The sequence below is a fragment of the Carex rostrata genome, chromosome 22, assembly GCF_964058835.1.
Source record: "Carex rostrata chromosome 22, lpCarRost1.2, whole genome shotgun sequence".
Classification (NCBI taxonomy): domain Eukaryota; kingdom Viridiplantae; phylum Streptophyta; class Magnoliopsida; order Poales; family Cyperaceae; genus Carex; species Carex rostrata.
In genome coordinates, this window is record NC_135939.1 from 206,108 (window position 1) to 221,333 (window position 15,226).

At 37.2% G+C, this 15,226-nt stretch overlaps 1 protein-coding gene across 1 annotated transcript; it reads right to left on the reverse strand.

Moving 5' to 3' along the window:
- Positions 1-10,078: 10,078 nt before the first annotated feature.
- On the reverse strand, positions 10,079-12,259 carry LOC144574400 (large ribosomal subunit protein uL4-like). Its single transcript, XM_078324361.1, has 2 exons — positions 11,141-12,259; positions 10,079-10,376 (listed from the first exon to the last, which is right to left on the reverse strand). The coding sequence occupies exons 1-2, from the start codon at positions 12,257-12,259 to the stop codon at positions 10,260-10,262; spliced, it is 1,236 nt and encodes a 411-aa protein (XP_078180487.1). The 3' UTR covers positions 10,079-10,259.
- Positions 12,260-15,226: the final 2,967 nt, after the last annotated feature.

Sequence of the window (15,226 nt, forward strand, 5' to 3'; positions counted from 1 at the left end):
ATAAGGTAACCCCCAAGTACAACAAATTATGGAGAGGTCGTGAGCTTGCTATTGCAAATCTATTTAGGAGTTGGGAGAACTCGTACAACTTTCTTATTCCACTATTGGAAGCCATCAAGAGAAACAATCCAGGAACTAAGTATTGTGTGATCTCGAAACCGATTGAGAAAGAAACTGATAGGCACTTCCACAGAGCGGCATGGGCATTTGGAGCGTGTATTGCAGCGATACCGTTCCTCAGACCAGTGATTAGTATCGATGCATGTTTCATGTCGGGACGGTACCAAAGTAGGCTGCTAATGGCATGTATGTACGATGCTGAAAACCAATTGCTTCCAGTGGCTTTTGCAATTGTGGAGAAAGAAATCGCTGACAACTGGGGTTTTTTTATGAGATGGTTAAGGTTGGAAGTAATTGGAGATAATCGATTCTTTTGTGTCATATCGGATAGACATTTGGGAATTAAAGCCGTGTTTCAGGATCCAAATCTCGGATGGGATGAGTCTACCGATCAATGTGTGCATCGGTACTGCTCCCAACATGTTGCCGAAAATCTCTACAAGCACGTGGGCCGTAAGAGAGAGGTTAGTGACAGGTTCATAGCTGGAGTGAACAAATGCAAACCTAGGAGGTTGCAGGAGATGTTACAAGACTTTGAAATTGGTTGTCCGAAGGCTATCGACTACCTTAACAAGGTGGGTAAGAGGGACCCTAACGATGAAGACGAGCTTCCATGTCCAGAGAAGTTGTATAAAGCTTTGGACGGAGGCCACCGATGGGGGATAATGACAACAAATGGGTCAGAGTCACTGAACGTCGTGTTCAAAATTAGTCGGCGATTACCGGATGCAGCGGTCGTGGAGGATACGTTCTATAAATTAAATAAATGGTTTTTTGAACGATCGAACAAAGCTCAAATGGCATGTCAGCATGGTCAGGTGTGGTCCGACAGGGTAACTAAGTTATTGCAAAAGCGTATTGGAAAAGGAAGGGACATGACTGTGATTCCTTATCGTGGAAGTCATGGGCTTTTTGAGGTCCTAGTTAAGGGTGAAAAAATTCCAGCAAGGCGTAATCAGCCGAGACTTGAGTATACTCGTAGGGATTTCGGGTATAGGGTTGTTATTAAGGACAACAACAAGGTTGAATGTGAATGTCATAAGCCTCAATTGACCGGCATACCTTGTTCTCATTTCATGGCCGTTGTCCGTGAAATGAGATATAATGAAAATTTATACGTCAACCCCTTGTACCGTATGTCAATAGTGGCACAGACATGGAGTGGACATTGGGAACCGAAAGGCAACCAATGTGAATGGCCAGTGTATGAGGGCCCGAAAATTAAACCTGAGTCGAGACTGATAAAAAAAGGAAGGAGACGGCACGACCGCATACCGATGGAGATGGACAGAATGCGTGGTCGGAGACTCGGACACTAGGCTCATCGTGAGACAATTGATCGAAATGCTGCAGGTATAACTGAGAAACCAACTGTTGTTAATTTTTTTTAACTAAATTCACAATCTAATGCATGCTCTACACTACATGTAGAGGAGGCAGCAAGACAGGCGCAAGCAGCGGCAGAGCAACCAGCAAGAACAAGTACAACCGTTTGGCGCACCCTCAGACAACATTTCAGTCTGCGTCGTAGAAATTAACATGTGTGTGTTTTTTTATCTGTATGTGGTGAGAACTATTTTATTATGTAATAATGTTGATGATTATGAAATTGTAGACCACCAAGATGGACAGTAACAATCGAGAAAAGACCGGGGAAAATAACAAAATTTGTCAATTCTGTGGAAGAGATGAAAAGGACTGTCCGAGATGTGTGCAGATAAAGGAATATTTACGAGTTGAAATATCTGATGATGATTTTGTAGATAAAAAAGCCTGGCTAGCACGTCGTCTGGGGGAGATAAAAAAGTCTGGCTAGCATTTGTATGTGTTGAGACTTATTTTATTTGTATGTGTTGAGAACTATTTTATTATGTATTTGCTGAGAACTATTTAATTAAGTACGTGTCGACAATTATTTTATTTGTATGTGTTGAGAACTATTTTATTTTGTTAGGTTATAGGATATGGTTTCGATGCAACACACAAGACAAGATAAATCAAAAATAACAAAATATAGCACAAATATATAAATAAAAAATATACGAGGAGTCCTACAAGATAATAAAAATAACAACATATAACGCAAATAACAAGATAAAATCCATAAATCCTACTGGCGACGCTGTGCATGTACATGGTGGTCCGGATACTGCGAATGTGAGAAGCGAGAAGCGTCAACCCTAGCACGCTGTGAACGTCGCGGTGCGTCAGTGGGATCCACTGCATGTGGTGTCTGAGACGGATCCTCTGCAGGAGGTGGATAAGAAGACGACGCCCCAAGATCACCTGCATCATAAGAAGACGACACCCCAGGATCACCGAATGCGTGGTCAAAGAATGGAGTCGGAGGCGCCTCCATATGAGCCATCATTGATTCGTGCCTTGCCTGGTCAAATTGTATTTGCTCCATCTCGTTCGCCTGCTCCTGAGATAGTCCTTGATAGTAATAATAACCCGCTTGATCCTGAGACATCTGCATTTCATAAGAAAATTTTTATTACTTGTTGATTATAAATTAAAAAATAAAATTACCTCAATTAAAGTATTACATACCGGGCCGCCTTCATCGCCGAATAGTACATTCATCCATTCAGCATGACTCATATCCTGCTCCTGCCCCTGCTCATGCGTCTGCTCATACGCCTGCTCATGAGTCTGCTCCTGAGTATGCTCATGAGTCTGCTCCTGAGTATGCTCATGAGTCTGCTCTTGCAATTCATACATAGTTTTTCTTAGCTACAAATTAAATTTTAAATCAGCTTGTAAGTTGAATTCATACCTGGCGCGCATTGGCACGTGATGATAGAGTATGCCCTGCGAACTCTCCCGGACGGATGTAATCCCTCCATTGTGAGCCATCATATAACCAGCCCGTCACTGGATCTGGGCCTTCAAATACAGGGCCTGGTGGCATCGGCTCCGTTCCCAAAGGATAAGAATCGTCGGATGGAATTTCCTCCCAATTACGTGGAACCCCCGCATCCTCCAGCATGGCAATAGCATGGTCTCCATAACCATTATCTCTGCAGAGGCACCAACCTAGTCTCATCTTGCCCTTGCCAATTGCACGGAGACCCTTCGTGAAAAATGCCCGTGTGCCATGTGCTAACTCTCCTATCCCACGCAAAGCCTGTACGTATATTCGGAGTATAATAAATTATATATAATAAAACAATCATAAAATTCAAAGTTAGAAATGTTTACATTTCGAACAAATGTCGATCCGCTGGGAATGTATCCAGACTTGGAGTGTTCGTCTCTTGAAACCGGAACATTACGATCCATACCCACCACGTGCTGGCCAAACAGGTAGACGGATGCCATGCAGTTCTCCTGGTACCATTTACGATATCTTAGGAGGTCATTTATGTTCCACGGATGACCTACTTCGTACACATGATCTGCATAATGTGTTGCATCGTTTACATGCCGACGGTGCACTTGCGCCCAGTTGGCATTTCTCTTTGAGCCCGATTTCAACCTGTTTACAAGGTTAGTAGAATAAATAAGTAAATAAGTACTTTAAAATAAGTAAACCACATATGATTTGCGAATATTACTTGTGCAGCTCTTGGTGCTCGATTGCATCCTGGGGAAGCGGTGGCGCTATCTGTTGCCATCTTCCGAACTGTCGCATGCAGCGATCAGGATTGTGATGCTCAACAATCCAATAAAAAATAAGAGGACCGCGGTACAAGTAGAACGGCTGACAAATTTAGAGTTGCAATGTTAGGTACAAATTATAAATGTGATGACATAAATGAAAGAAATAATATGACTTTACTACAATGTACCTGATCCGCCCGGGTTGTTCTCGAAAGGTTGTGGTAAACAGATGCGTATGGCTGCCAGTTGACCATGTTATCCGTCAGTTTCTGAATCTGGTCGCGAGGGATACTTGGACCGGAGGTTGCACCATGAGACGAGTTTTCCCAATTGTGTGGGCCTTTCCACATGTCAGCAAATGATGGACATGTATCTTCTGTTTCTGCGCCCCAATTCGGTTGAGATCCCGGTAACGGCCGGTGAATTTGAAATCGGGTCCACGACCAGTGTTGCAGAAGCATGGTGGGACCATTCATGCTTTTGCATGAAGGACTGGATGTGAGGCATAGATTTCTATATAAATAAGCGAGAACAGCTCCGCCCCAGTTGTACTTTCTCGGCTCGTCCAAGTTTTCAATCATGCCGAGATACCACAGCGGTATTCCGTCCCCGCTACTGTCAGCAAACATTGTATTCCCTAGCATGTCGAGGAGAAATCTACGGACATACCTAACCGTCAATTTTAAAATGTGAGTACATTATTAAAAAATATCAAATACGAATAAAGTTGTAAATAAAAAAATACTAACCATTTCAATTGTTCTTCGTTCGCATCTGTTGGTAATGTTCTGAAGCGCTCACGGACAGCTTTTTTGGCAATAAGCATGTCGTACGTATCATTTCCCCTCTTCTTCATGAACCCCTTCACTTCATCATCTTTCACCCCCAGCAACTCATACAGTCGGCCTTGAAAACTCGCCGAGTTTGTAAATCCCGTTATCGGCTCCCCCGTAATAGGCAAACCCCAGAGACAACTCACATCCTCCAGAGAAACTGTAATATATTTGACTTGTCAGTAAGGAATAAAAAAAATATATTTAAATTAGTTAATACCTGTCATCTCTCCGAAAGGAAGATGAAAAGTGTGCGTCTCCGGACGCCACCGCTCGACAAGTCCATGAATGAGGGCCGCATCGAGGGCGATATCGGGCAATGTCGCGAGCTGATATAAGCTCATTCGAATTAAAAATGGTGCGTACCTCTCATTATACTCGCATTTGTGCCGATAATGTCTCACGTTTAAAATCTCTTTACTCTAAAATAAGAAAAAAAATTAATTACAATATTTATTTGATTACTTACAGAGTTATGAAAAACGAAATAAGTAAATGTTTACCTCCTTAGACGCCTCAGATATCCTGTGATTACCGTGAACTATCCACAACAGGGGGCTAAATCTATGCTTAAGTACTGGGTCTGTCATACTACAAAATTCGAACAATATTGTAAATCACCTTAAATTTTTTCAAATTATTCTACATCATTTTGGTATTTTTGTAAATTATTGTACATCATTTTGGTATTTTCTAAATTAATCAGACAATATTCTAAACCATTAAAATGAACTCATTAATTATATTTTAAATTAAAATAAAAAAAATTCAAATGTAAAAACCTGAATCGCAGATCTGATCGATCAGACAATCAGAGCTCCGAAAGGGACCCGAAAGGAAAAGAGATTCCTAAACAAAATTTAAATTAATCGAACAATTTTCTATATTACTAAGGTAATTTTCTACACCATTTGGTATTTTCTAAATTATTCTAGACTATGTTGGTATTTTTTAAATTATTCTACACCATTTCGGTATTTTCTAAACAATTCTAGACTATTTCGGTATTTTCTAAATTATTCTACACTATTTTGGTATTTCTCAAAATTATTCTACACTATTTGGGTATTTTTCTAAATTATTCTACACCATTTTGGTATTTTTTAAATTATTCTACACCATTTCGGTATTTTCTAAACAATTCTAGACTATTTCGGTATTTTCTAAATTATTCTACACTATTTTGGTATTTCTCAAAATTATTCTACACTATTTGGGTATTTTTCTAAATTATTCTACACCATTTTGGTATTTTTTGAAATTATTCTACAACATTTTGGTAATTTCTAAACAATTCTAGACTATTTCGGTATTTTCTAAATTATTCTAAATCATTTTGGTATTTTCTAAATTTTTCTAGACCATTCGGTATTTCCTAAATTATTTGGACATTATTTTAAACCATTTAAAATTAAATAAATTAAATAAATTAAATAAATTAAATAAATTAAATAAATTAAATAAATAAAAAAAAATACCTTAAAAACGCTGCTGATGGGGTATGATGAGGACGGGTGGAGCCAGCGCCCTTTGTAGTCAGCCGCTGTTTCCGGAAAAAAAATTTCCGGAAAGAGCTTGTTTCCGTAAAATTTTTTCCGGAAATAGCCCGTTTCCGTAAAAAAAATTTCCGGAAATAGCCCGTTTCCGGAAATTTTTTTTCCGGAAGTAGCCTCTGTTTCCGGAAATTTTTTTTCCGGAAAGGGTATATTTTCGATAAACGTGGCTGATGCGGTTATTTTTTGAAATTTATTATTAAATTTGGATATTAATAAAAAATTCGGGTATAGATGAGTCATAAAATGGTTTCACCTACCTGCAAAATCATTGGGTTGTTTTTGTAGAATTAAACTAATAATGCTTGTTTCGATAAAAATATTAAATTTAATTTATTTAAAAAAAAAAATCCAAGCTGTAAGGAAAGAACCGCTAGTATATTGAGAAATATGTTAATTTTTTTGAAGAAAGAGAAGTATATTAATTAGACTTGACACCCTTAAATTAGCCTAATTACAAATCGACTCAATCTCATTAATTACGATCCACCTGTGCACTGATCGATCGGATGTCCGCATGGTTACACAGATACGAATTCTATATATGTTGGACGCAATGTATTTAACATCGATCAATTTGGTTCATACTTCAAAGCGTATGGAATTCCTGCATGGATGCTATTACCGTGTTATTTTCTTTTGCAGGCATAATAATCACTTTTTAGGAACTATTCATATCTATAAAAAAAATTAAACATGTTGGAATATATATAGTTGTTTATTGTGCTAATATATATTTGTTAATTGTGTCGATGAGACAACTGTAAAACAGATGTGGTGTAGCTTTAATTTAACCTAATCAAAATGTGTTTTCATATTTATTTTCTCTTTCAAACTCAACTTAAATTCTTTTAAAATGTATATTTGACTATTACTGATCAATACACACTTAATACTAGAGCTGTAGAGCAATATATGTTTAGTAATTGCACAGGAGTGAGGCTATGGTAATATGCATATTATGGATTGATCGTGTTAATTATGGACTCATATTTGTATTTTCACATTTCAACAATAGATCCAAACTAGGAGTGTTCAAACGGATCGGTTTATTTGATTTTTATCTGAATCAAAATTTTTTGATTTAAATGGATTGGTTCAGTTTAGACTTTTCGAAACCGGCAATAAACTGAATCGATTGAATTATAATGGTTCAAATATGGTTATATTTTATTTGATTCAATTATCGTTCTTTCCTTTGATTTTGGTTTAGATATTTTAGAATATTTACATATTTTGTATGCAATTGAATAATGTGTGTAATGTTATTTTGATATTTATTTTTGATCTTAAACCGAATCCCAACTATTCAATTGTGAATGTGCTGCTATGAGCATACGATACGGGGCATTTTTTATTGTCCTACTTGCCGTGATGTATAGCCTGCCTTTACAATAAGTTACAAAGTATTAATTGTGTTGTGCGTGTTGCGTCTTTTTAGGCTCAAAAAGTGAAAATCAGACAATCGTTGTAAGAACATGAAATACATCCCGATGCAGTGCTTGTGCTTCCATATATATGTCCGGAAATATTTTTTTTAAATAAGAAAAAACAGTTCAAAAGAATAATAAGACCCAAAAGTACGAAGCAAGTCTAATAAAATTACGACGAAATGATTTTTAACTTAAGAGAGAAAAGAGAGGAAGAGAGAAGAAAGAGACGAGCAGAATTTGAATCTATTTTTTTACGGACTAGTTACCCATATAGCTGTTTCATTCTATAACTTTTTCCAATATCACTTCCAAAGAATTTACCTTAGATGCTTGGGAGTTCAAGATGCATATATATATCTGTTGAGTTTCTGAGTTTTAGACAGAGAGATGAATGAGAAAATTGTATATTTCATTCTTAATCTAATTTGTACAGTGGGTTCCTTATATAGTTGGAGAAAAATAAATATAACGGTAATATGCCTATCCTATACAGTAAGCTACAGTACTAACGATAACTTTTTATCACTAATAACTCTATTTAATTCTAAACGGGTCTAAAGCTTAACGGGTCTGACTTATCCTTCATTCTCAACACTCCCCCTCAAGTTAGGCGTGTAGATATTGATCAACCCTAACTTGCTTAGATTTCCTTCAAATTGTTTCGGATCTAAACCCACTGGAGGATTTTAATTCTTTGGATCTGATTTCTGGACCCACTAGGTTTAATGCTGGATAGCCTCTTCCCCTTTCATTCTCTCTCTCCGCCCATTTTTTTTCCTTCTCCCGATCAGCACCTCTGATTCCTCCTATCTCCACCGCCTTGCGTTTTGATCGGAGATGGGGGTAAAGAAACCAACAACGGTCCTCTCTGTGGCCTTCTTTCTTACAATTCGTGCATTTTTCGGGAGCCGATCTAGGGTTAGGATTTGCGTGGTGGTTTGAGAATTGGGGAATTTTTTCGGTGCAACCTTGGATCCCGTATCGCTCGCCTTTGGTAGCTTGCGAACCACCCATGGTGACGCCCCTTGCTTCTTCCGATTGGGTTAAAGAAGATGTTTGTCCCATTTTTCGATTTTGGTATTTGCCTTGCTGATTTTACTGAACTTTGATAAGAACAGATATTATGCTTGGCTTTTCTAGTATATGATCAGATTTTCTGATTTTTTTTTTGGGTGCTGATTTGCTGGTACGCAATCAGTCTTGTTGTTTGGGTGACTGTTTGCAGTATGTACTGCTCAGTTCTTTTTGAATCGGGTTTACCAAAGTCGGTTTTGCGGAATTTTGTACTGGTGATTTTTTCGGTTTTTTCAGCTGCTGGTGCTGTTGCAGATTTGCTGAACAGATGCTCAGTTTTTTTTTTTTTTTTTAAATCACAGTCCTTGTCTGTGATTTTAATTTTCTGTCTTGAGTCAGGATCTGAACTACAGCTCTGATACCATGTTGAGTTTCTGAGTTTTAGACAGAGAGATGAATGAGAAAATTGTATATTTCATTCTTAATCTAATTTGTACAGTGGATTCCTTATATAGTTGGAGAAAAATAAATATAACGGTAATATGCCTATCCTATACAGTAAGCTACAGTACTAACGATAACTTTTTATCACTAATAACTCTATTTAATTCTAAACGGGTCTAAAGCTTAACGGGTCTGACTTATCCTTCATTCTCAACAATATCATATTTAAATAATTAACGGTCTGGATCTCATTATACCAAGTCAGGTATGAGGTACCTGGCTGGATCTTAATTAATTCTCCCTTTACAGATCGTCTGTGATTTACCTGTACTGGAAAAATTTAAACATACATGGATGTCTGTATTATCTGGACACAAAATTTACTGCAAATAAAATTGTGGAAATCCAAAGACATGTAGACAGGATAAATTGCCCACTTAATTGATGTACACGGGCCTTCTTTGTAAATAGTTCTTAATTTATGTCATATATATATCCGTTAGCAATCTTTAAGGGCTCTAACCTTTAATAAAAAAAAAGTTAATCTAGGCTGGGATACAAGTCAAATTTCGAACTACACGTAGATGGATTTGATGCTTTAATGTTGAAGAATAACTGCATCTCTCCAGTTGGTTTCAAATGGCTCTGTGTAAATTTGTTTACCGACGTAATTATTCCTTTGCTATGTGCTGATTCTTCTAGAAATTAACTGAGTTATTCCTTTTTTGTCTTTTATTATCACGCAAGCTGTAAACCTTACTCTAATTAAATTAGTATTGATAAGAACTTCAGAGAGCTGGTTTACTACTTGTATGAATACAATTTCTCCACTCTTCTTCTCTCTCTGTTAATCTTTAGATTTAATCTCAAAAGTGGTGAATTACCTCTGTACGAATGCTATATATAATGGTTGCTTTAAAAGTGAGGTATATGATACTACATTACTACCACTGGAGAATTATATCAGAAAACTTTCCTTAGCATTATTTAAACAAATACTTAATAAACTGATAATATAAAAGCAGTACCAGCCAACAACATAATCTGATAATCCTAACAGGACTATATATTCAACATGACAACAAAAACTCTCGTTCATCCAAAACCAAACTATCTGGAAAAAACTAAAGAACAAAGGTTCTCAAAATAAACTCTTATCAAATTATGGTCTTGCATGACAAGGCAACACAAAAACACAGACAAAATTTGATAACCTGACTCATTAACAAGCTCAGAATACTTCTCAATGCAGGGAACTAGTTCTCAGTCACTCCAAGCCAGTTTGAGAAGCTCTCAAACTCGGTGTAGTCACTGTCGGAAACCATGGTTTTGTACCATGCCTTTCCAGCTGATTTGATCTTTGTCTTCTCCTCCTGTCACAATTCGAGCAAACATTAACACCATAGTACAGAGCAAATTATCACAAAATAGCAGTTCCAGGCAAAAAATTAAACATACATAAGCCAACAATAATATATATCTATATATATATATATATATAGCAACAAAAATTACAGCACAGGGAAAGGATAAATGGTTCTCACTAATGATAGGGTAGGACCTAACAAACAGAGACCCAATTAAACCAGAATACATCAGGTCTGTATAAAAAAACCTCTACTGCACTTTCTTTAATCCGATTAAGACAGGTCTTTAATTAAACTAGAACTACACAGACTAATAATCCAGAGTTGTTTAATTGAGGTAATACAATCCAACCAACATTATGTGACAACAGACCACCAAATACTACACAGACATGCATTTGGATATTAGAAGAAGATAACTGATTAGAACAATTGAGCCATCTAACTTCCAAACCATGAAGGGAAATAAATTTTACTTATGCTCATTGCTTCAAACTTTAGTGAGGCCTTGACCAATTTGACAAGCAAGCAGACTGTTGTTATACATGTTAAAAAACATACTCCTAACAACCAATTAAAAATGAAACAACACTAGCCAACAATATTAAGTTATTAACACTACAAACACAAACATACCAAGGCAAAAGTACTGTATAGTAACAACTAACAGCGAGTATATAATACCAAAAGTAGCACAACATGAAACAACACTAACAAATTAAGTTAATTAAGAAGATAAATGAACAAAAAAATGAGATAGAAATCATTACTGCACTAAGCGGGCTCCTCTTCTTCTGGAGCTTCTCCTTCTTTGCCTTAACCCTCTGTGCTTCAGCCAGAAGAGCCATCCTCCTCGCGGTCGCAGCGTATGGGTTCAGCTTCAACAGGGTACTGATGCTCTTAAGCGGGTTCTTCTTCAACTCTCTCCTCTTGTCCCTGTTGACTGGCTTCACCACAGCCTGCACCTCATCAGAGTTGATGATCCTTGCTAGATCAGCATTCAGCATCTTCGGCCTCGGCAGGACAAACCCCTTCTTCTTATTTGACGGCTTGTCAAATGTGCCATAGACTGAGTCAAGCTTCTCAAAGGCTGACTTGGTCCAGATGATGAACCGACCGATGTGGCCACCAGGGGCAAGCTTGAGCAGATTGAGGCGCTCCACCTTTTCCACATCAACCCCAGGGATGTTGCGGAAGGCCTTCATGATTTTGGATCCCTCAGTGCCATACACGATCAGAGGGCCTTTGTTGTTGATGTACCGGCGGTTGCGCATCTTACCTTTGCCGGGACGGATCTTAACTGACTTCTTCGCCTTCTCAGCATCAGCATATGCACCGATTTTCTTCAGGATATTGATAGCATCTGAGGTCTTATCGATCGATTCAACCGAGTCAGAGATCACTAGAGGGATCTCAGGGACCGCCTCGATCCGATGGCCTCTCGCCATTACAAGCGATGGAACAGCAGAGGCAGCAAGGGCAGAGACCACTGCATATCGGCGCAAGTTGATGTTCACACGCCTGTGCCAGCGTCGCCAGGTCTTAGTCGGGGCAAACATGCGACCACCACGGCACATGTTGCCAAAAGCACCCTCACCAGCACGGTGGGTTCCACTGCCAAGGACACGAGGGATACGGGACACGGCCCGGCCAGTGCCATAGGAAGCAGCAGAGGTCTGGTGGCCAGCGCGCTTGGAGACAGCGTACGGCTGACGCTTGTTGCATAAGAGGGAAGCATGAACCGTTTGGACTACATCAGTCCGGATTGGTGCTATAAGCACATCGGGTAATGGCACAGACATGGATTTGTTACTGCGGTCGACGGCCATGTAACCATTAAGGGATTGGACAGACACGAGGGGTCGAGCGGCAGCTGTTGCTGGTGCCATGGCTGCTAGTATTAGGGTTTGTGGCGCACTGGAAACTGAGGACGCAGGGTTTGGTCTCAGTCTTTCTGAAACTAGATGAGCACAAGTGGGAGGAGACGAAGTGATAAATGAAATAAGAGTATTTATACTTTTATAACTAGAGGTGTCAATGCTACCCTTTTATTCATTTACCCGATCCGCATCATACCCGATAAGATAGGTATAACCGTACAAGTAAGATTTTTTTTATAAATTTATTAGATACAAATATGAATAAATATTTTTTTTATTATTTAAAGCCTATTTTGTACCTCTTCTCCGATTGTGTAATTATATATAAAATATATTATATATATAATAGATATTAAGAAGTATTGAAAAGCGTATTTCAATTGGTTTATTTGTGTTTAGTATGATCAACATTTTTTTTCCAATAAAGTACAATTCATTTGTAAAATAAATGTATATGTTTTAATGTTTTATTTAATATATAACAAAAATAATTATTATATTAGTATTATATGTTATTTATCCACTACCGTTTCGTTATCTGACAATCATAATAAGGATAGGATACAAATAAGATAATTTGTAGCAGGTAAATATAAAGTATGGATAAAAACAATTTGTAATGAATACGGATATGAACTTCCATCCCACCCTTAACATATCCATTGATCCCTATTTATAGCAAACAATTTGATTACTGGATAGCTCCAGTGTTATCGAAACCGGAGGGGACCCATACTTGCTGCAACAGTCTGCACTGTAGATTCCTCTCAACGAAATTGTCAGCTGTCAGTATTCGGTCTAGCTTCTAAATTTCTAATTAACAGCCTAATCACAGTTCGTTAATTACAATCTACGCCTGTGCATTAATCGGATGTCCGCATAGTGACACAGATACTGACTATTTTGGACACAATAATATATATATATATATATATATTGCCCTTTTAAGATTTATTTTGGCTAATGTATTTAACATTAATATTATTTGGTTCAAACTTCAAAAGTTCCAAGTATGGGATTACTGGATTACCGTGTTATTATTTTTTTTGTGCAGGCATAATAACCACTTTTTAGGAACTACTAATCTATTAAAATTTTAAATATATTAGAATATATACTCATTTTATAAATCTGTTAAAATACGCAATTGGTTATTACTCACACACACTTGATAATAGAGCAATATGTATTTATTACCTAATTGTACAATATACCGCGCGCTTATTCTTTTTGTTTTAGTTGAAAAAAAGGCTGGGAGTATTTTGAGAGTGAAGATCTACGGTTACTATAAACTTTGAGAGAGAAGAAGATATATAGTTTGAAAATATTCTATTCATTCATTTAATTTGTATTTTTAAACTGAATACAAATTAAGTTTAATTATATATGTATACATAGAGCAACCTGAAATCTCTAACTATGATTTACATTAATCATGATTAAGTAAGCTATGGCCTATGGCGAGTATTAACTAAATCAGAGGTGTAGGAAGCGTGAGCAGATGAGACAAGTATAACAACCTTCTGATGAAATTCTGAATGTCTGATGAAGACGTTAGAAATAAATCAGCTTTCCTGTCCATTAGTAGGATAGCTGGAGATGTCCAGTGCAGCCTTAACAGGTATATATATAAATATTCCTTTTTCGGTCCATGTTCAATTAGAAATTGTGAAACTTTTGCTCTTACATGATATTTTCGGGGTGTTGATAGTGTATAAATTTTAAATATTATTTATTTAGGCAGATAGTGAAAATGATATATTTAAGAAAAAAAACATAGATATTTCATTCAATTAATTATCATCGCAATCCAAATCTGAACTGTTAATGGAATTAAGAGATATCCCCATAGAAGGTGCACGTCTCGTGTAGTCGTGTGCATGGACTCAGCATGCGAACTGGCACCGTTTCTGCTAGCTTAGATGATCGACATTGCGGGGTAGCTAAGGTGCAGTGCATCCTGTGAATTAAATAATTTTACAAGTACGTACGTACGTATATATGTTTTTAGTCTATCTTATTCTTACAAGATAAAATTATATTATAATAATTTATTCAGCATCTTCAATCTCAATTTATTAGGCCTAGCCTGGTCAGAATGTATATATGGTCCTGCTCAAGTTATCAGAGTTAATTTATCCAGAGTGGGCCATCTATCATCTGTCTATAAGTCTAACATATCTGTAAAGCGATAGAAAAAGGAATTCGAAATCCAGTGCGGTATCCTACTATGTAGCATGAGACAATTGTATCGTCCGTTTTAAGCCAAAACTGCTCTGTTAACATCTCTACCAATTGCAGGTATACAGCAGAAAAGTATAACAAGGCGCACCCAATATCAGTTCTTCTAATTAGAGCTGCTAATGAGCGTGTTTCATTTCATGCACGATACAGATCACAAGTTATATGATAATTGTTTAGTTCATAACCGGCTCAAACTTGAGAAGTTTCTGTTCATTTTCAGTTCGTTTAATTGTGTTCATTACAAAGCCCCATTCATTACTATTACTGACCTTGTTCGATTCGGACAAAATTTGTATGAACAACCAACGGGCTTTACATAGACAATTAAACGAACAAGGCAGAGACCACCTTACTGTTAGCCTTGGTCGGGCATCTTAATTAACTGATTCCTTGCAAATTTATCAAATTCATTTCAATCCGCATAACCTAACACAGAATTCAAAAAAATGAATGTAAACCAGTACATTCCAGATACAGATACAGTACAACTGCTTTGAATATGCAAATATATTAATATACATATAACAAGTATAGATGAACAATAGAAACTTGTAAACCAGTAGATTCTTGTACAACATAATTTGCAAACATACAAAAATCCAAGCTTAAGCATCCAACTTTGGAGCATAATTAATCAATTCTATCTAAAAATGCATCAGCTTATCTCAATATAGTTACTTCTATTTTGAGGCCTTGCAAGGTAAAACCAACACTGAGAACCATGCCTCATAC